Source organism: Narcine bancroftii, chromosome 2 (assembly GCF_036971445.1).
Source record: "Narcine bancroftii isolate sNarBan1 chromosome 2, sNarBan1.hap1, whole genome shotgun sequence".
In the NCBI taxonomy this organism is placed as follows: domain Eukaryota; kingdom Metazoa; phylum Chordata; class Chondrichthyes; order Torpediniformes; family Narcinidae; genus Narcine; species Narcine bancroftii.
The window spans coordinates 258,402,324-258,425,665 of record NC_091470.1 but is presented as its reverse complement, the minus strand read 5'-3'; the positions used below and the strand labels follow the sequence as shown (position 1 = coordinate 258,425,665).

At 42.0% G+C, this 23,342-nt stretch overlaps 1 protein-coding gene across 7 annotated transcripts in view; it reads left to right on the top strand.

Annotated features, from left to right (window-relative positions):
- Nucleotides 1–282: 282 nt before the first annotated feature.
- The window catches only part of col14a1a (collagen, type XIV, alpha 1a), a 311,666-nt gene continuing 288,606 nt past the window's right edge, over nucleotides 283–23,342 (top strand). For 5 of the 7 annotated variants that reach the window (XR_011352149.1, XM_069920940.1, XM_069920942.1 and 2 more), the window contains exons 1-2: nucleotides 283–395; nucleotides 6,982–7,109. Coding sequence is in view for 6 of the 7 variants with exons in the window: in XM_069920940.1 (XP_069777041.1) it covers nucleotides 7,019–7,109 (91 nt within the window). In the remaining variant the exon portion in view is untranslated. The remainder of the gene's footprint in view (nucleotides 396–6,981; nucleotides 7,110–23,342) is intronic. The other 2 variants (XM_069920939.1, XM_069920938.1) reach the window with 1 other exon arrangement.

The following is a 23,342-nucleotide window of genomic DNA, read 5'->3' as shown; positions in this document are numbered from 1 at the left end:
AAAAAGTAAATTAGCATCGAGTTTTAGCCTTGTAGGTAATATTGATACATGTAAGCTGGCTTATGAAAAAAGTTTTTGTTGTAATAACTAACTATAGGGATAATTTTATTAAAAAAATACAATTCTACTGAAACATAGCACAAAAATTTTATAGACATTGAGCTCTGATGGTTTCACTCGATGAGGTTCTCACCCCAACCCCTTCTCCCAGTGACGCCAGTGGGTCTGATGGTGGCGTTGGGAGGTGACTGGGTTCGGGTCTCACTCGTTTCCAAAGGTGGGAGGAGCAAAGAGGAGAGTGGAATGACGAGAAGGACTCGCAGTCCCACACAACGAGAGGGGGAGAGAGATTAAAGCAAGTTGGTGCCACCAAGCAAACTGGACGGTAGACCGGGGTAAGTTAAACCTCCCCGAATTAGATCTTTCTAACCTTCCCACGTGTGTTGCATTGATGACCATTGCTGTCCTATCAGTCTCAGTGTATCTAGCAAGTCTGCTGGAGGTTGTGACTTGGCGGCTAATGCACAGGTCCCGCCGGGCTGTTGAGGGAGCATTTCCCCGGGAGGGAGCCTTCTTTGCACGGGCAACTCCGTCCATCAGAGGCGGAGCTGCTGAACCGTCGGGTACCTGCCGGGACTGAGAGGACGGGCGAAAAGTTGTGCCCTAAAAAGTTTGACTCAAAACTCCCCGCGCATTCCCCGGCTCATTTGATGTGGCTTTGAAACCATCGCACTTTGTGTCGAAGACGTTTTTCTTTATGTCTATGTTTTTTTTTAACATGGGAATCATTGGAAATGCAGTTGCATTGTGGAGGGGGAAATGACTGGGAGAAGGAGGGGTGGGATCCCTGACCCAACAGGAGTCCGCTTTGCAGGAAGATTTCCCGCAGAATCAGCCCGGGGACCCGTGGAGTGGGTCGGCGGGGGCGGGGACCCGTGGAGAGGGTCGGCGGGGGGGGGGGGGGACCGTGGAGAGGGTCGGCGGGGGGGGGGGGGACCCGTGGAGAGGGTCGGCGGGGGGGGGGGGGACCCGTGGAGAGGGTCGGCGGGGGGACACACCCGTGGAGAGGGTCGGCGGGGGGGACACCCGTGGAGAGGGTCGGCGGGGGGGACACCCGTGGAGAGGGTCGGCGGGGGGGGGGGGGGGACCCGTGGAGAGGGTCGGCGGGGGGGGGGGGAGACCCGTGGAGAGGGTCGGCGGGGGGGGGGGAGACCCGTGGAGAGGGTCGGCGGGGGGGGGGGGGGAGACCCGTGGAGAGGGTCGGCGGGGGGGGGGGGAGACCCGTGGAGAGGGTCGGCGGGGGGGGGGGAGAACCGTGGAGAGGGTCGGCGGGGGTTGACCCGGGGACCCGTGCAGAGGGTCGGCCGGTTATCCGGCGTTAGGCTGCATGTCAAGTTGCCTCCGAAACCATTGCTGTGTTGTGCACTACTCGGTTTGAACTGGAAACTATCAACCAACCAATACTGACAATTAGTTTATTGCCATACACATTGCACAATGTACATAGGCACCCGAAATTCATGCTTGTTGTCGCGAACAGATACTTTGTTTTAAAAAAAAGCAATAAACAAACAGGAAAATCTGCAGTTGCTGGGGCCAAATATACAATTGTGTGGCCTGCTGAGTTTCTCAGTGGCAGAAAACTTGATTGAATTTTTAAAAAAGACAGAAAGTTTCAGTGGAGATTTTTGAAAAGTGGGCAAAGTTGGTTGAAATTGGTGGGATACTCTCAGCCAGAGTTGAGGTTGGACATAGGCCTTTAAGGGGGGTGGGGGGATATGTCTCAGATTGTCTTGGACTACCCTGGACCTCCTGTCTGAAAACCTAATTCCAACCCAGTGCCAGGAGTTGAGTTCCAGAGGTGTGAGTTAGACAAGGAAAGTCTGCAGATGCTGAGGTTGAAGTGTAATGCACAAATGAGCTGGAGAAATTCAGCTGGTCAGGCAACATCAACATGAGGTAAAGAGTAGCCTATGTTACGGTCCTGGGTCCTTTGTCAGGTACAAGCAAAACAGGCAGGTACCCAACCTGCCCCTGGTACCAAGGCACTATCAGATTTGTTGTGAATGCAGCTGTGTTGAGCTCAATGGCTTGGCCCTTGTGTCTGCCTCCTCACAGGTGGACTGCAGGCACTCCGCATTCGTGGGCACTCTGCCCCTGGTGCACTTGAGACCCGAGGCTGTTGCTGGCTAGCATGAGAGCTTTGAGTGACCCTCAGGGTCTTGGTAAATGCAGACCAGGAATCTGTCCCCTGACCACCCTGCTCTTCTCAATCTTCCTGAATGTCCAGAAACTTAAAAATCAAAATATTCAAACAATTATTTATTTGAGCTATCATCATGGTTAGTTTTTAAAAAGGATCAGTTGTGCCTTTCAAATGAGTAAGATCACTGCCTGCCACAAAGCAGGGGAAATGTGACAACATTTTGATCTGGCCCATTACGATTAAAGAAGAAAGTTCAACACTGGTTGGAGTCCAACATTGCACAAAGGGCAAAGGCTGTGGTTACATAAAGCATAGAACAATGGATACAGTATAGGCCCTTCAACCCACAATGTTGGGTTGACCCATGTAAATATATTCCACAACAATTTAACCCTTCCCTGCCTCACACCCATAACCCTCTTTTTTTTCTCATCTCTTTTGAATGTCCCTGTTGTGCCAGCCTCCATCACCGACCCCAGCAATGCAATGAAAAAACACCCTCTGATGTCTCCCATGAATTTTCCTCCACTCACCTTAAACTGATATCCTGGTGATTGGGAGGCACAAGAGATCAGGCACATAACTGAGTTAATCTCATTAAATACTAGAGCAGCTCAGGGCTGGGGAAACCTGCAGCAAAGTAACTGGCCTCCTGACACCCCACTACCTTCCCAAATCAAGAGAATGACCTTTGCTCACCTGAATCAGTGCAACATTCAGAAGCTCCACGCCATCCAGGATAATTCAATCCACCCTTCTCAGCATTCATTCTCTCAGTCACTGAAGAACCATGACTTAAGTGCACACTATTCACAAAACTTTGGCAACACTCTCTGACCAATATGACCAAGAATGTCAGTGGATGCATCGGAACATCACTATCTCCAAGTTGTTTTGACGTGGAAATATTTCAATTTTTTTTAATGATACAGCTCAGTTGAAGGCCCCACTGGCTCATAAAACCCAATTACATCCTATTTGGAATGTGATAAGAAACCGGAGCACCCAGAGAAAACCCATGCAGGTCATGGGAAGAACGAGCGAACTCCTTAGATAGCGGTGGATTCGAGCATGGGTCGTTGGTGATGTAATAGCATTGTGCTAACCACTACGCTAACAGTGTTCATCCTTTCGTCTCTGCCAGTTCCAAATAATGGAACTCCCTCTCCAACAGTGTCATGGGAGAACTTCACCTCCAGGAGAGCAACAGTTGAAAGAGTGGCTCCGCATTCATGATCACAAAAGGTGGTTAGTAAATTGCATTTGTAATGTTGGGCACCATCTTTCAAGGCAGAAATGGGAGAAAAGCAAATCGAGATTGGAATAAGATTAATTTGGATGGAAAGTACTGATAAAGATGACTTTCTTCGGAGTTCTGAACAAAATGGGTGTTAAACCTGCTCTTGGGATGGAAATCCATTCTGAAGTGCATCAACTAAATCAATAAGGCTAATCGGTTGGTGCCTTGAGTGTGTCATAAGTTTGCAATACACAGATATGCTGAAGAAACTCAGCAGGTCACAGAGCATCCATAGGAAGTAAAGGGTAACCAACATTTTGAGGCTGAGCCTTTCATCAAGTATAAGCAAAATCTGGCAGGTGCCTGAATGAAAAGGAGGAGGGGAGAGGAGGAAGGGGCAGGGGGGAGGAGCACAGGTGAACCAGTATGATGTCATGGGTGAATATGGGTGGGAGGGTAGGAGAGGGAAGCTCTCTGGTTGGAGAGGTAAGAGTAGGGGATGGGGAGCGAGAGGAAAGGAGACAGAGGGATAGGGAAGGAGAGATTCTTGGGGGAAGGGTTTAATGGAAATTGGAGGTCGATGTTAATGCTGTCTGCGTGGAGAGAGCCCAGATGGAATACAAGTTATTTATCGTGAAATACTGATTTAGTGGAATGGGGTTGTTCAGTGAGCATCTCATACACTCGTGTAATAGTTAAAAAAAGGAAGTCCACCTTCCTCCCCCTTTTTTTTCTTATTGGCCCATATATCCTGTGTAAAAGCTGATTTTGTATTTCTCTCTTATTTTTGATCCAACCGCCATCCATCCCAGCTCCTGATGCCTTGACCACGGATCCTCATCCTGGCCTCCGCCCACCAGAGCTCCCGACACCCCAAATGAAAACTTAACACCAGATCCCGGCCATTTGAGCTCCAAATGCCTTGAACAATGCACATACTTGCTGTGTGTAAAAAGTTGACTCCCCCTACCCCTCCACCTCCCAAATTTGACCCGAAAAATTGGTCCCCAGAACGCTACTATAGTATTACACGAATATATATGGTTGGTGGAAAGATGGATTAATGTTCTGAACCTTGACTATCCTGGTGAGGGAAACCAGAGCAGAATTTTCTTTTCTCTCAGTGTTGGAGTTCACATTCAGGAGGCGAGGAAGGTTAGCGTAGCGGTGAGTCCATTGCTATTACAGTGCAAGCAACCTAGGTTTGTAATGAGTTTGCTCATTCTCCCCAGGTCTGCATGGGTTTCTATTGGGTGATGGCTCAAATGATGGCTTTTCCACAGAGTGACATCTCAATTTGCCCTCCATGACTTCTTCCCTGTTCCCACCCATGACCTACATCTACCCCAATCTTTCAGGACCTCTACTCTTCCCCTTTCCTGCTTATGCTTGCATTGATTCTCCTGCTCTCTTCCCCCCCACCCCCACCTCAGATCTCTTTAATTATCCATTTTTGATGATCTTTGCTAATATCGTGTGACAGCATCTGATCAAGTATATTTTTAGGAAGTGCTGTTGGCCAAGGAAGTGGCTTCTGTGAAGCACTTAAATAGATTTTTAATGTAGGAGCTATATAAATATTTGTTACTTTATTATAGACCTATCCAAACATCAAGTAAACTTCCAGTTACAACTGGTTTCCAATTGTGATAAATCCATCCTTAGATAGAATGTGATCTATAGATAAAACCACCCTTAGTAGATGGAACATACTCTGCCCTTGGTCAGTGACTAGTCGAATTCTGCAGGATCTGTACTGGGACCCCTGCTCTTTGTGACTTAATGAGTTGGGTAAGAAGTGGAGGGTTGTGCCAGCAAGTTTGCAGATGATACAAAGGTTAGAGGTGTCGTGGATAGTATGGAAGGTTGTTGTAGGAAATAACAGGATTTAGACAGATGTAAAGTGGGCAGAGAAGTAGCAGATGGAGTTTAATCTGGATAAGGATGAAGTGATACACTTAGGAAAGTCAAACTTGGAGTATGTTAAAGACCAGATTCTTGATAGGGTGAAGGAACATGGAGATCTTGAGGTCCAGTTCCATAGATCCCTCAAGTTTTCTGTGCAAGTTGATATGGTGGTTAAGAAGATGCACAGCATGCTGGCCTTTGCTTGTTGGGGAATTGAGTTCAGGATCAATGAGGAAATGTTGCAGCTCTATAAAACTTGGGGCAAACCACAATTGCAATATTATGTTGAGTTCTGGTCACCTCATTACAGAAAAGGTGTACATGCTTTGGAGAGGGTGTAGAGAATATTTACTAGGGTGTTGCCTGGATTGGGGAACAAGGTTTACAGAGCTATGGGTTTTCTCTTTGGAATGATGAAGGATGAGAGGCGACTTAATGGATGTCATCAAGATTATGAGGGGCACAGGCAACACTTTTTTTCCTAGGGTGACAATAGAAAACACTAGAGGACATCTGTTTAAGGTGAGTGGAGGAAAGTTTAAGGGAGATGTAAGAAGTAGGTTTTTTTTAAACACAAAGTGATAGGTGCCTGGAATGCATTGCCGGAGATGGTGGTGGAGGCTGGTACAATAGGAACATTCAAAAAACTCTTAGACGGGCACATGAATGTAGGTAGATTGTTGTGGAATAGGTTTACATAGGTCAGGACAACGTTGTGGATTGAAAAGCCTGTACTGTGAAGTAATGTTCTATGTTCTTTTCCTTTGAATTTAGAAAAAAGCTTCCCTGCATGATTCAAGTCACACTATTGAAAACCACCCATCTTGAGTAACTAATTATCATGTCTTGGACACACAACTTCCACTTTCCACATAGACTGCTCCCTCCAGGATTCCCTTGTCCACTAATCGCCCCTGTGATTGCAGCAATCTTACTTGTACCCACACCTAATCCCTCACCACAATTCGGGCCTCAAACAGTTCTTCCCCACGCATTGCTTCACTTGTGAATCTGCAGAGGTCATCTACTGCACCTGTTGCTCTAGTTGCGGCCTCATGCACTGCCAAACCAAGGCTACCTGCAAATTTGAAGAACACCATCTAATATTCCATCTGGGCATCCTTCAATTGATGTCATCAATGTTGACCTCCAGTTTCCTTTCGGTCCCTCCCCCAATTCCCTCTCTTTCCCTATCCCTCTTTCTCCTGTCCTCAAGCTCCCCACCCCCTTCCCTCTCCATTCAGAGAACTACCCCCTCCCCATCACTTCTCAGATCTTCTGCCCTCCCTCCCATGACTTCTTTCTTGTTGGCCTGTGCAACTCCCCCATTCCTTCTCTCCTTCCCCCAACCTGTCTGCTTTTTGCTCAGACCTTTATGAAGGGCTCAAGCCCGAAACATTGCTTGTATTCCTTTGCTTCCCATAGATGCTGCCTGAACCTGTTGAATTTCTCCAACACTTTTGTGCATTGCACAACAATCACAGCATCTGCAGACTTTTCAGTTTAAATGCATTGTAAATTTTGTTTTGCTTTGGCAACCTTCTGAAGTCGTATACATTTTGAAGTCAGTGACCATTACTCTGAGGACAAGCTTGCAAGAGGTGCTGTTCTTTTGCTGATTTTGCAGGATTCCTGAATAAAGCCAGCGCAGACGAGACCCAAGGATGCAGGCCTGCGGACGTGACCTGGGCACCTGGCTTCTCCTTGGCTTTGCAGCTCTGACGATGAATTTCATCAGTGAGGCACAGGGTCAAGGTAATTTCTGCCAAGAAACAAATCACATAAAAATCTCTGATGTGCAGATGTGGACCAATCATTTCTTTCATGAATTTAAGTCACTTTGCTCTAAGTTGTAAATGTTAAAATGTGTGTGCCATTTAACTAAATGAAAGATGTAAAATAGTTATTCCAATGTGTGCTAATACAACTCAAGTTAATGAATGGCTTTTTTTCTGATTAGCTATAACACAATTTGATATATACCCTATCGTCTCATTAGTGTGGAGGAGTAGTCATTCTAATCTTACTTTCTTCCTGATAAGCTACAGAAGACACATTTTCTCCCCTTTTTCCCCCCTCCCCTCCCTCCTTCCCACCCCCCTCCCTACCCACTCAACGTTCAACCTATATGATACATTAAACCCATTAAACAATGTTGAAAATAAACAAGAAAATTGTGTCATCTACTTTTACACACTGGGTCAGTTCATTTCGTCGTCTTCTCATTCTATCATTTTCTCATTTTAGGGGGTGGGTGGAGGTCCACGGAAGGCCCTCTCTGTTGTGTTCCATGTATGGTTCCCAAATTTGTTCGAATAATGTGACTTTATTTTTTAAATTATATGTTATTTTTTTCCAGTGGAATACATTTATTAATTTCTATGTACCATTGCTGTACTCTCAGGCTCTCTTCTGATTTCCAGGTTGACATTATACATTTTTTTGCTACAGCTAAGGCTATCATAATAAATCTTTTTTGTGCTTCATCCAGTTTGAGGCCTAATTCTTTACTTCTTATATTACTTAGAAGAAAGATCTCTGGATTTTTTGGTATGTTGCTTTTTGTGATTTTATTTAATACCTGATTTAGATCTTCCCAAAACTTTTCCACTTTCTCACATGCACAAATTGCATGTACTGTTTTTCCCATTTCCTTCTTACAGCGAAAACATCTATCTGATACTGTTGGGTCCCATTTATTTAACTTTTGGGGCATGGTGTAGAGCCTGTGTAACCAATTATATTGTATCATGCGTAACCTTGTGTTTATTGTATTTCTCATAGTTCCATAGCATAGCTTTTCCCATATTTCATTTTTTTATCTTTATGTTTAGATCTTGTTCCCACTTTTGTTTAGCTTATTTCATCATTCTCTTTCTCTTGCAGCTTGATGTACATGTTTGTTATAAATCTTTTAATTATCATTGTGTTTGTAATCACATATTCAAAGCTGCTTCCTTCTGGTAACCTCAGCCTGTTTACCAATTGTGTCCTTTAAGTAGGTTTTCAGTTGGTGGTATGCAAACATTGTACTGTGAGTTTATCCATATTTGTACTTCATTTGTTCAAAAGATAATAAATTATTTCCCAAAAAACAATTTTCCGTTCTTTTAATCCTTTTTCTCTCCCATTCTCTAAAGGAAAGGTAATCTATTGTGAAAGGGATTAGTTGATTTTGCCTCAATAATAATTTTGGTAGTTGGTAATTTGTTTTTTTTCTTTCTACGTGAATCTTCTTCCAAATGTTGAGCAGATGGTGCAGTACTGGTGAATTCCCATGTGGCACCAGCTTTTCATCCCACTTATATAGTATATGTTCAGGTACCTTCTCCCCTATTTTATCTAGTTCTAACCTGGTCCAATCTGGTTTTTCCCTTGTTTGATAAAAATCTGATAGATATCTTAATTGTGCTGCTCTATAGTAATTCTTAAAGTTTGGTAGCTGTAAGCCCCCTTGTTTGTACCATTCTGTTAATTTATCTAGCGCTATCCTCAGTTTCCCCCCTTTCATAAGAATTTCCTTATTATTTTCTTTAGCTCATTGAAGAATTTCTCTGTTAAGGGAATTGGTAATGATTGAAATAGGTATTGTATTCTTGGGAAGATATTCATTTTAATGCAATTTACCCTTCCTATAAGTGTTAGTGGTAAATCTTTCCAATGTTCTAAGTCATCTTGTAATTTCTTCATTAATGGCTGATAATTTAATTTGTATAGATGGCCTAGATTATTATCTAGTCAGATACCTAGGTATCGGATTACCTCTGTTTGCCATTTAAATGGCGATTCTTTCTTAAATTTTGTGAAATCCGCATTATTCATTAGCATCGCTTCACTTTTATTTGCGTTGATCTTGTACCCCGATATTTCTCCACATTCCTACATTTTCTTATGTAATTCTTTTATTGATAATTCTGGTTCTGTTAAGTGTACTATGATGTCATCTGCAAATAGACGGATTTCATATTCCTTCTCTTTTATTTTATTTTCTGTTCTTATCAGTTCTGCCAAGGGTTCTATAGCTTAAGTGAACAGTGAGGGAGATGGTGGACATCCCTGCCTAGTTGACCTACTTAATTTAAATTGGTTCGATATATATCCATTTACTGTCACCTTATATAATGCCTTATGTTAGTAGTTCCTCTGTTTGCGCGAAAGCCGCACTGAGATTCTGGGAGAACATTTTCGGCGACACTAAGTATTATTCTATTTAGGAGAATCCTAGCGAAGATTTTGCCTGCAATGCAGAGCAGCGTGATTCCCCTGTAGTTTGAGCAGTCTGATTTCTCGCCTTTGTTTTTGTACAGGGTGATGATGATGGCATCACGAAGGTCCTGAGGCAGCTTTCCTTGGACCCAGCAGAGCTTGAAAAACTCATGCAGTTTGGCATGCAGAGTTTTGCCGCCAGCCTTCCAGACCTCTGGGGGGGATTCCATCCATACCTGCTGCTTTGCCACTTTTCAGTTGTTCAATTGCCTTGTATGTCTCTTCCTGCGTGAGGACCTCATCCAGCTCTAGCCTTAAGGGCTGTTGAGGGAGCTGGAGCAGGGCGGATTCTTGGACTGAGCGATTGGCACTGAAAGGAGATTGGAAGTGTTCTGACCATCGGTTGAGGATGGAGATCTTGTCGCTGAGGAGGACTTTGCCGTCTGAGCTGCGCAGCGGGCTTTGGACTTGGGATGAGGGGCCGTACACAGCCTTTAGAGCCTCATAAAAACCCTTGAAGTCAGCAATGTCTGCGCTGAGCTGGGTTCGTTTGGCAAGGCTAGTCGACCACTCATTTTGGATCTCCCGGAGTTTGCGCTAAAGATGGCTGCATGCACGACGGAAGGCTTGTTTCTTCTCTGGCCAAAACGGCTTTGCAAGGTGAGCATGGTGGGCAACTCGCTTCTTTGCCAGCAGCTCCTGGATTTCCTGGTTGTTTTCGTCGAACCAGTCCTTGTTTTTCCTGGAGGAGAAGCCCAGTACCTCTTCAGTGGATTGCAGTATGGCAGTCTTCAGCTGATCCCAGAGGATTTCAGGGGACGAGTCCCCTGAATTGCATCCTCGAGCTTTGCTTTGAGGTTTGCCTGGAAGTTTCCTCTCACTTCGTCTGACTGCAAGTTTCCAACATTGAACCTCTTTCTGGGGGCTTTACTGTTCCTGGACTTTGGCTTGAAGTGAAGGTTGAGCTTGCAGCAAACCAGCCGGTGGTCAGTGTGGCATTCCGCGCTGGGCGTGACCCTGGTGTGGAGCACATCTCGTTTATCTCTTTCTTGCACCAGGACGTAGCCCAGGAGGTGCCAGTGTTTGGATCGGGGATGCATCCAGGTAGTCTTCAGGCTGTCCCTCTGCTGAAAAAGGGTGTTTGTAATGACAAGCCGCTGTTCTGCGCAGAGCTCCAACAGGAGGCGCCCGTTATCATTGCACTTGCCGGCACCATGCTTGCCCAGGATTCCTGGCCAGGTTCCTGAGTCTTTGCCGACGCAAGTGTTGAAGTCGCCAAGGATGACAACCTTGTCGGCTGTAGGGGTGCGTTGAATGAGGTTGCGCAGATCAGTGTAGTACTTGTCCTTTTCTGCTGGTTCCGCCTGGAGGCTTGGAGCATAGACACTGATGAGGGTGATGCGACGCTTGTTTTGAAGGAGGAGTCGCATGGACATGATCCGGTCCGAATGGCTTGTCGGGAGGTTTTCGAGTTCTTGACCATGAAGCCTACACCAGATACACCAGAATAATACCTAGTGTCGCCGAAAATATTCTCCCAGAATCACAGTGCGGCTTTTGCGCAAACAGAGGAACTACTGACATGGTCTTTGCCCTCAGACAGCTCCAAGAAAAGTGGAGAGAACAAAACAAAGGACTCTACATCTCCTTTGTTGACCTCACCAAAGCCTTTGACACCGTGAGCAGGAAAGGGCTTTGGCAAATACTAGAGCGCCTCGGATACCCCCCAAAGTTCCTCAACATGGTTATCCAACTGCACGATAATCAACAAGGTCGGGTCAGATACAGCAATGAACTCTCCGAACCCTTCTCCATTGACAACGGCGTGAAGCAAAGCTGCGTCCTCGCACCAACCCTCTTTTCAATCTTCTTCAGCATGATGATGAAACAAGCCATGAAAGACCTCAACAATGAAGACGCTGTTTACATCCGGTACCACACGGATGGCAGTCTCTTCAATCTGAGGCGCCTGCAAGCTCACACCAAGACACAAGAGCAACTTGTCTGTGAACTACTCTTTGCAGATGATGCCGCTTTAGTTGCCCATTCAGAGCCAGCTCTTCAGCGCTTGATGTCCTGTTTTGTGGAAACTTGCAAACTGTTTGGCCTGGAAGTCAGCCTGAAGAAAACTGAGGTCCTCCAACAGCCAGCTCCCCACCATGACTACCAGCCCCCCCACATCTCCATCGGGCACTCAAAACTCAAAACGGTCAACCAATTTACCTATCTCGGCTGCACCATTTCATCGGATGCAAGGATCGACAATGAGATAGACAACAGACTCGCCAAGGCAAATAGCGCCTTTGGAAGACTACACAAAAGAGTCTGGAAAAACAACCAACTGAAAAACCTCACAAAGATTAGAGTATACAGAGCCATTGTCATACTCACACTCCTGTTTGGCTCAGCATCATGGGTCCTCTACCGGCATCACCGACGGCTCCTAGAACGCTTCTACCTGCGTTGTCTCCGCTCCATCCTCAACATTCATTGGAGCGACTTCATCTCCAACATCGAAGTACTCGAGATGGCAGAGGCCGACAGCATCGAATCCACGCTGCTGAAGATCCAACTGCGCTGGGTAGATCACGTCTCCAGAATGGAGGACCATTGCCTTCCCAAGATCGTGTTATATGGCGAGCTCTCCACTGGCCACCGAGACAGAGGTGCACCAAAGAAGAGGTACAAGGACTGCCTAAAGAAATCTCTTGGTGCCTGCCACATTGACCACCGCCAGTGGGCTGATATCGCCTCAAACCGTGCATCTTGGCGCCTCACAGTTCGGCGAGCAGCAAACTCCTTTGAAGAAGACCGCAGAGCCCACCTCACTGACAAAAGACAAAGGAGGAAAAACCCAACACCCAACCCCAACCAACCAATTTTCCCTTGCAACCACTGCAACCGTGTCTGCCTGTCCCGCATTGGACTTGTCAGCCACAAACGAGCCTGCAGCTGACGTGGACCTTTATCCCCTTCATAAATCTTCGTCCGCGAAGCCAAGCCAAAGAAGATTTATTGCCTCATATAATGCTTTAATCGAATTAATATATTTCTCTGGTAGGTTGAACCTCTGTAGTACTTTAAATAAATAATTCCATTCTACCCTGTCAAAGGTTTTCTTTGCGTCTAAAGCAACTGCCACTGTTGGCATCTTATTTCCTTGAATAAGCTTACAGGTATTGTCCGTTGTTCGTCTTTTCTTAATAAATCCAGTTTTTCATTTTGCCTATTTGACAACCCTGCTCTAATGGTCTTATAACACACCTCCAACCCCCCCCTCCCCCATCATCATATTTTCTCACATCAGGATATCACAGTTGGTATTTTCAGAGCAGAGAAAAAACTTGACCATCTGTCAGGACTCAATAAAATGTTGGATCAGTTTATACCTGTAAGTCTAGGCTAAATTGATATGTCTTTGTCTTAGCACTAGTTGTAACACAAACGAAGGGCTAATGTACTAATCCACTTGAGCTTAAACTTTGGCTTTAACATCATCTAGTCATGTCGGGGATACATAAGTGTTAAATTAGTGTCAAGTTGTAACAACTTGACTGGCAGAGGCCATTGTAAAATGAATGTCACAGAAGAATTACTGGTAATTGTACTTCTCCAGTTGTGCGCAGTTTTGGTCACCTAACTATCGGAAAGATATCTACTAGGCCCTTTCAAATTGCCATGTAAAATAGAGTTAACCCAGCAATTTGCTCAGTTGACGACCCAGGTACATTGGTATTTGAAAGGTCTAACCGGGTGAACCCGGTCAAAACCAACCGGGTCCCATACCTTGCTCATAGGTGGTCAGGAGACCCAGTAAAACTTACCTAGGTGACCTGCTCTGGAGAATTGAAAGGGGAAATGGCCGACCCGGTTACTCTGATGATGTCATTGCTTGCGTGCGCACGTCACAGGGAAATCCCTGGCTGAAGTGCTGCTTCTGCAATTGGGTGGAGGGGGGTGTGCGATGTGCAGCTGTCGCGAATGTTAGTGAAGAGTGGTTGCTGCCGTGATCGGGGGTGGGGGGGGGGGTGTGAACTATGATGTGCTGCTTCTGCCATCGCTGCTCCGGTTTGCGGCCACAGATCAATGCAGGAGTGCGGGAGCAATAGCCACCTTCCTTATCCATCATCCCCAAAACCGCTATAACTGCTCTGGTGCTGGCAGTGCAGTCCCAGCAGTGTGGGGTATTATGGGTAAGGAAAACATCCATTACTCTCACATTGAGACGTTGCTGTGAACTGGAGCGGCACATCATGACAGCAACCACCCCCCGCCCCCTCTTCATGGCAGCGGCAGATCGCTAGGTGTGGGGGGTGGGTGACTGATGTGGGGGGGGGGGTGCTATTTAGGAGAACTTTAAAACAGAAAGAGAACTGACTATTTGACGCGTTACTCATCACGTCTTTGCGGGGGTGGAATCCCCCTTCAGTCGTCGGGTTGGTGATTTGTCGGGTTGGTCTGGCTGCAATTTGAAATGTGCCTCCTGTACCTATGACCCAGTAATCACACCCGGGTCCCAGGAGGGATATCTGGGTGCTGCAATTTGAAAGCACCTAGTAAGATTGAAAAAGTGCAGAGAAGGTTTACAAGGATGTTTTCGGGACTTGAGGAGGTGAGTTACAGGGAAAAGTTAAGCAGGTTAGAATTTTATTTCTTGGAGTGGAGGAGAATGAGGAGAGATTTGATATGGTATAGATGGGTATAGATAGAGTAAATGGAGGCAGGCTTTTTCCTCTGAGATTGGGTAAAGCAAAACATGAAGACGTGGGTTAAGGATAAAAAGTGAAATGTTTAAAGGGAACATTGGGAGAACTTCACGCAGAGAACGGTGAGAATGTGGAACGCGCTGCCAGCTGAAGTAGTGAATGAGGGCTTGGTATTGATATTTAAGAAAATATTGGATAGGTACATGGATGGGAGGGATATATTCCAGGTGCAGGTCAATGGGACTAGGCAGAAAAATAGTTTGGCACAGACTGTCTCTACTATAGTGTCCTATGGTTCGATGTGTGCTGGATACAGCTTCAAAGTAACATTGCTCAGTTATGTTCAGCTGAAATGGTTAGAAATTACCATTGTTGTAATTCTCCAAGTAATAATTATCATGTATGGTTTTTTAGACTGCAGGCATGTAACGGCACAATCATGGAATGTTGCCACTATATGGGCAGTTTAAAAAGGAATGTGCAGGAATTTTGAGTCAATTCCTGCACCGTGATTTATCCTTCAGGACCCCCACAACTTTTTGGAGGAAGCCTGCAGTGTAAATCGTACCAGAAAAATTAGTTGACAGTCATCCACTCTACTGCATGGCCAACTACCGGGACTGTTGCACTCAGGTACTTGCAGTATAAAAAGGCGCCCAGCGTTAACGACCTTGTGGGCAGTAATTATGTTAATTTTTTCCACGATTTTCCTGACATGGCAGTCTAAAAACCACAATAGTTCAGTTTCTTGCAGCTCTCAAAACTCACTTTACACAAAATACAATGGGTAATGGAGATTCAGATTTCTCTGATGGTGGGGTTTTGGGAAAATGTTAACTTTTGATTTAAAACAAAAGAATGATATGCACTGGGTGAATTAACCAACTACAAATTACTTCTCTGTATCATGTACATGCACAAATCCTTCACTGTTTGAGATAGAAATTACTTAATGGATCAATCTTGAACGACTGGTTAAGTTGAACAAAAATACAGTTAACCAAAGCTAACAAACAGTTAAATCACAGTCTATATCTAAAATAACTTCATTCTTAATTCCATGAGATAGTTTGTTCCAACATGTTGGAGATTTAACACAAATACAGACAGTTGATGACATTCTTTTGACAATTCTGATAATTCCAAGTTATTCAGGTGTGTTTTTGCGGATTGCACATTGTATATTTGGATGAGTCAAAGAGGCTCCTTCTGTTGAGCTTGGGGATTCGTAGTCCCTGAAGGTTACATTTCACTTCCCCGCTCTCCGCCACCCCATAATCTCTGCCCTTGCTCCTGTCGTTGGCCCTTTTCTATATGTCAGGACTGTGACAGACCAATGGAGGGACGTTGTGATAGTGGAGTCATTTTAATTATTTTAAAAAAATATTTTATTTATAATTTTTCAAACTCAAACAGTGTCAACAATCCATAATAATAAAAAAACACCCTATATTTTCTAATTATCTACAAGCTCCACCATCAAGTCCAATTTCCCCCCACCCCCTCCTTAATATATCCCAATTAATATATCCAGAGACAAAATTAAACAGACAATTACCCTAAAAGGAGAGACTGCAACAATAAATTAATCCTCGTCCCCTGTTCCTGTAGCATTTTACAGTGACCCTTTACCTGAGTCAAGGAGTGAGAACCCTCATTCTCGTAGGGTCCTGGACTGGCAACAGATCTAAACAAGCAAGCCGAGAACCCTCAACCAAACCTCTGTGGAATGTTTACCACTTAATGTTTCCAAACCTAGATTATCTTTGAGAAACCATATTAATGTTTGGAATCGTGGGTCAAGCAGCTTTCCTAAAATTAATTTAATGTGCAGCGGGAGGGAACTTGGCTTATCCAGTGAATTAATTCTGCACACACTGCCATAGAACCCACTCCCATTGTGTAGTACATTTTTATTTCTAATGAGGCAACTGTTTTTGTGTTAGAAGTTTTAATTAAATTTGTAAAGTACAATTAATTGCATCTGTGACATTGGCACACAATTTAATTTGTTTAATCTGCGCTTAAAGCAATTGAGAAAGTCTAGAGCTTGTAAAGCATTTATATTATAGGTATGTTTATTACCTGTACATATCAGGCAAGGTAGGTCCAATTTTGCATTTTAAATTACTTAACTTGGTGAAAAAAATTGAAACAAAACCTTGGTAAATTAACTAACTATAAACCTACATTCTGTAAGAGTTACAAAGACCTGGTGCTGTAGGGTTGCATTCCTAGGTAATTATTTTTCCTTCCTTCTTTAAAAACAAAAGCAATTTATCTGCAAAACTTTCAATGCTTTGGGGCACTTTCAGGTCAAGTGTGTTATTGAAGCTGCAGGGAGTTCAGCTGGATACTCCCCATGACCTACTCTTCACACTTGCATTCCTCTTTATCAATACACCACTTTTGTTGAGCATTTTGACACTAAGTTCTAGCCCAAACTTAGGCAGACTAATGTGGGTGTGGGGGAAGGGGGGGGAGGCAAGATTTTTTGCTGTGTGAGGGAAAATAAAGTGCAACTGAAAAAAAATCCAGAAAAGGTACCATCAGCAGGTTGGTGGAAACGTTGTCTTGTCCTATTTGTGTATTTGCACTGTTTGCCCTCCTGGTCTTGGCAGAAAATAAGCAAATTTGTTCTAAAATACTTCTAGATGTATTTGGAAGCAAAGAAATCGTCATGTGGATGACAAGATGTTTTTTCAGGATTTTTAAATTTATTATATTCTCATGATCAAATTATGATAGGGGGTGATTTTAATTGGTGTTTGGATCCTTTAGTGGATAAATCTGATAAGGCGATGCCTAGATCAAAGATGGCTACAACATTATTATTTTTGATGAAGGAACTTAATTTGATTGATATATGTAGGAAATTAAACCTGAAAGAGAGGGACTATTCTTTTTATTCAGCTCAGTACGATACTTATTCTAGAATTTAGTTTTTTTTTATTATTGGTTCAGCTATTGGATAATGTAGTAGTGACTGAATACAAGTCTAGACTTTTTTCAGATCATTCACTTGTATTATTGACATATGTAGTAACAGAAAAAAATGGTTTCTACATATCGTTGGAGATTTAATTCTTTATTAAAAAATGAAGAATTTTGTTAATATATTAATGAACAAATACAATAGTTTTTAGATACAAATAGAAATTCTGTGAATAGTAAATTTGTATTATGGAATGATTTAAAAATATATGTAAGAGGTCATATTCGTTTTACAGTTAAAACTTCAAAAGCAGTATTTAGTTGAGGATGATATGTTAGAGAAAGATTTAAATGTTTTGGAAAAAGAGTTTCAGAGGAATCCATTTGATAAAGAGAAAAAAGTATAATTAGATTCTAAGAAATTGAAATATAATACATTACAAACTTATAGAGTTGAACGTTTATTGAAAAGATCAAAATAAAAATATTATGAGTTTGGGGGAAAAAACACAACGTTTTGGCACGGCAATGGAAATCGGAGCAAGTATCTAGATAAATAAAGGTAGTTAGAAAAAAATTCAAAAATTTCTTATAAACCCCAGGATATTAATGAGCAGTTTAAGGAATTTTATAAAAAAATTATATACTTCAGAAGTGCAGCAAGATCAAAGTAAAATAGATGGATTTTTAAATAAGTTACATTTATCTATTTTGAATGATTGGATTAAGGAACAATTGGAGGAGCCAATAGATTCTAAAGAGTTCATGTTAGTCATTAATTCAATGCCAAATGGTAAATCTCCAGGACAGGATGGCTTTACTGTGGAATTTTATAAAAAAATTCAATAATTATTACTTTCATTGTTTGTCGAAGTTTTACAGCAGGCTAGAGATGTACAATCTTTACCAGGATCTTTTTCACAAACTATTATAATGGTAATTCTTAAAAAAAGGATCCTTTAAATCCTGGGTCTTATAGGCCAATTTCATTATTAAATATTGATTATAAGCTTTTGACTAAGATTTTGGCTAATAGGTTAGCACAAGTTTTACCCAAGTTGATTCATATTGATCAAGTGGGTTTTATTAAGGGTAGATATTCTGCTGATAATGTAACTAAATTAATTAGTTTAATTAATATTTCATGGGACAAATCTTGCTTACCAATTGTCTTATCATTAGATGCTGAAAAGTCATTTGATAGGGTGGAATAGTGTTTTTTATTTAAAATGTTGGAAAAATTTCAGTTTGGACCAATGTTTATAAGTTAGATTAAGGCAGTATATAATCAACCAAAAGCTAGAGTTATGATGAATGCATTTTTATCTGATTCTTTTAATTTAGAGAGATCTTCTAGACAGGGTTGCACTCTGTCACCAGCATTATTTGCATTGGTGAATGAACCTTTAGCACAATTAATAAGGCAGGAAAGGGATATAAAAGGTATTAAAATAAGATTGGATGAATTTAAGATTAGTTTGTTTGTGGATAATGTGTTGATTTATTTAACGGAACCACAAGAGTCGTTGAAAGCTTTACAGGAAAAGTTGATACAGCATGGAGAATTATCGGGGTATAAAGTGAATTGGAATAAAGGTGAACTTATGCTATTGTCTGAAGCCCATTATTCTGTTTGGAAAGGAGTAGCATGTTTTAAATGGACTAATCAAATGAAATATTTAGGTATTAAAATAGATAGACATATTAATCATTTATATTAAATTATTTGCTGATATTTTCTGTAATTAAATATTTAATTAAATAGAAAGACTTGCCGATAACTTTAGTTGACTGAGTGAATTGTCTAAAAATGAATGTATTTCCTAGACTACAATATCTTTTTCAAACTATTCTTTGTAATATTCCTAAAAAATTTTTTTAAAGATTTGAATACAACAGTTAAGAAATTTTTATGTAAGAGTAAATTGGCAAGAGTTTCTATTCACAAGTTAACATGGAAATATGAATTAGGGGATTACAACTTCCAAATTTTTAAAATTGTTCTAAGGCTGCTCAGTTAAAATTTATTAATAGAATGTTTGATCTTGGTAGTCCTTTGACTTGGGTGGATATAGAATGAAACAGAATTAGTGAGGATAGAAGGGATCAATTTTTTTTATAAATGGAATGTTAAATTGTTATGTTTTTATGTTGGAAATTTTATCTCATTTGGGATGGGATAAATAAAGAAATTAGTACTCAAGATAAAATATCTAGATGTACTCCTTTGTGTCAGAATAAACTTTTTCCTTTTATGGTTAATAATTACCTTCTTAAGATTTGGGATCAGAAAGGGATTGAAATGATAAATAATTGCTATGAATTAGGCCAATTTATTTCATTTGATAATGAAAGAAAGATATCAAATACCAATTCAGACTTTTTGTTATTATCAGATTAAATCAATCTTGTATTATTTCTTTGGGAAGAATTTGTTTCTTCCAAAAGAGTCAAAATTTGAAATGATGGTTCGTGATGGAGGGAAGAAAGGAATTATTTCTGAAATGTATAAATTATTGCAACAGAAAATGTCTAAAATTGATTTGCATATATTAAGACTCAAACGGGAGAAAAATTTGGGAGTTGATTTGGATAGAGATCATTGTCAGACTATTTGTAATGATAGTGTGACAAAGATTATAAATGCCCGATATAGACTTGTAAATTATAAGTTTATACATCAATTATATCCAGAGTGTTTAAAAAGATATAATTTGATTCTTTCTGATTTGTGTTTTTGATGTAATGGTCAGAAAGGTACGATTTTACATTCAGTTTGGTCTTGTGATAAGGTTAAACCTTTTTGGTCTTCTGTGTTTACAATATTTACAAATTATTTTGAAAATAAAATTTTCTTTACATTCAAATTTTTTTTAAATTGGTGATATAAGTGGACTTTGTATATAAATTGGCTAAATTTCAAATAGCTTTTCTCAGACTGGCATTAGCAGTGGTGAGTTTATGGAAAATCATGTATAATTTGTGGGATAAATATTATATATTTTGGAAGATGTGGATTATTTTAATTGGAAAATTTGAGGATTTTGATCTGATGTAGTGGGGTTTCCTCATTCCACGATGTATTAATTTGTGTTTTGTTTTTCTCTTTTTTTCTTTTTTAGGGGTTAATTTGTGTTTTGGTTTTCTCTTTTTTCTTTTTTTTTTAGGGGTTAATTGGGGTATATAGGGTAGAGACCTCACCAAGCCTTTGACACCGTGAGCAGGAAAGGGCTTTGGCAAATACTAGAGCGCCTCGGATGCCCCCCCAAGTTCCTCAACATGGTTATCCAACTGCACGAAAATCAACAAGGTCGGGTCAGATACAGCAATGAACTCTCCGAACCCTTCTCCATTGACAACGGCGTGAAGCAAAGCTGCGTCCTCGCATCAACCCTCTTTACTATCTTCTTCAGCATGATGCTGAAACAAGCCATGAAAGACCTCAACAATGAAGACGTTGTTTACATCCGGTACCACACGGATGGCAGTCTCTTCAATCTGAGGCGCCTGCAAGCTCACACCAAGACACAAGAGCAACTTGTCCGTTAACTGCTCTTTGCAGACGATGCTGCTTTAGTTGCCCATTCAGAGCCAGCTCTCCAGCGCATGATCTCCTGTTTTGCGGAAACTGCCAAAATGTTTGGCCTGGAAGTCAGCCTGAAGAAAACTGAGGTTCTCCATCAAAGCCAGCTCCCCACCATGACTACCAGCCCCCCCACATCTCCATCGGGCACACAGAACTCAAAACGGTCAACCAGTTTACCTACCTCGGCTGCACCATTTCATCTGATGCAAGGATTGACAAAGAGATAGACAACAGACTCGCCAAGGCAAATAGCGCCTTTGGAAGACTACACAAAAGAGTCTGGAAAAACAATCACCTGAAGAAACACACAAAGATCAGCGTGTACAGAGCCGTTGTCATACCCATGCTCCTGTTCGGCTCCGAATCATGGGTCCTCTACTGGCATCACGTACGGCTCCTAGAACGCTTCCATCAGCGCTGTCTCCGCTCCATCCTCAACATTTATTGGAATGACTTCATCACCAACATCGAAGTACTCGAGCTGGCAGAGTCCGCAAGCATCGAATCCACGCAGCTGAAGACCCAACTGCGCTGGGTGGGTCACGTCTCCAGAATGGAGGACCATCGCCTTCCCAAGATTGTGTTCTATGGCGAGCTCTCCACTGGCCACCGAGACAGAGGTGCACCAAAGAAGAGGTACAAGGACTGCTTAAAGAAATCTCTTGGTGCCTGCCACATTGACCACCGTCAGTGGGCTGATATTGCCTCCAACCGTGCATCTTGGCGCCTCACAGTTTGGCGGGCAGCAACCTCCTTTGAAGAAGACCGCAGAGCCCACCTCACTGACAAAAGACAAAGGAGGAAAAACCCAACACCCAACCCCAACCAACCAATTTTCCCTTGCAACCGCTGCAATCATGCCTGCCTGTCTCACATCAGACTTGTCAGTCACCAACGAGCCTGCAGCAGACGTGGACATACCCCTCCATAAATCTTCGTCCACGAAGCCAAGCCAAAGAAAAGAAGGGTAGAGATAGGGGAGGGGGTGTATTATTGTAGGGGTGGGGTGGTTAGAGGTTTTTTTTTAAACATATAAACCATGTTAAATTTAAAGATATATTTGTATTATTGGTGTAATCATGGTTGCTTATATTTTAAATAAAATATTACAAAAAAATGTTCCAGCTTTTGCAGTACCTTTTATGTCTTTAGTTCTAATCACTATTGAAAAGCACTGACGGCATTGACTTCAATCTTTGTACATTAAAAATGGATTGCATCGGGGGTGTGTGTGGCCATGCTAATGACCTGAAGAAGCAACAGCTCAGCCAGGAACATTGAGTGGAAACCTGATGAGGAGTGACTCAGCAGGGACCTTGGGATCAACTGAAGCCAGCAGACCTGGGGAGTTGGCCCACCATCCTGAAGATGATGAAAACTTTATGCAGTTGATTACGAGTGTGGAATCAGCGATAAGAGATATATCAGAGAAGGTAACGGAAATTAAAGTTGTGGAAGACTTAAATGAATGAATGGCTCATTCAGAGGCTGAGCTGGACAAAACAAAAGACAGGCTGAAGGCACTGGAAGATAAAGCAAAAATATGGGACACAGAAAAGAAAGGACCGATGGACTAGATCAACCATATGGAAAATTTTAGTGGACGCAACAATTTAAGAATCATTGGACTGAGAGAAGGAATAAAGGGAAAGGACACGGTGAATTTGAAACATGGATCCCACAAATGCTGGGACAAAATATTTTAAATGCAAAGCTGCAAATTGAAAGGGCTCACCTGGTAAGACTTTTAAGTTACCAGGAGGAAGATGCAATCTTGGGAGCAGCATATCAATATTCAAAAAATAATAATGGCTCATTAGAGGTGGACAATACAAAAGTAATGTTTTTCCAGCCCAGCCTTGGTCAAACAAAGAAAGGAATTTGACGAGGTAAAGAGAAAACTGTGATCTCAAAAGTTTAAATATTCAATGAATTATCCAGCAATGCTGAGGGTGGGTGTCTCAAGGTATTCGACAAATTTTCAAGAATAAAGAAGTGGAAGAATTTTCAAGCAAATTATGAAAAAAATAGTCGCCAGCTGAAAAGATCATTTCAAAACTGGACTAACTCAAAGATGTATCTTTTTATTTAAGCTAATAGTACTGAGCTGCCTTGTTTTCACTGTTAAAAGAGAAAAAAACATTGTGGTTTACATGAAAACTCTGAAAAGACAGAAGGGAAGTAAGGAAAGCAAAAAGGTGGGAATTCTGACTGGGAAGCATGGGGGGAGGCGGGGTTTTGGGTACTATTGTTAATGCCACCATCAGAGCTAGGAATGTGTATGTGCTTCTTAAAGGGGAAATGTATGTGTTGGAAATGTCTTTTAATAAGGAAATGTTACAACAGAATTTAGAAAATTGGGAAGATACAATATTTGTGTGAAAAATAGTATGGATAAATCACTAAAGTTTATTAGTCTTAATATAAATGGGATAAATGACTGGTGAAGAGGAAAAGGGTCTTTACATACTTAAAGAAATTAAAAGTGGATATAATCTTTTTGCAGGGAACACATCTTACCAAATTGGAACATGATAATTAAAAAGAGGATGGGAG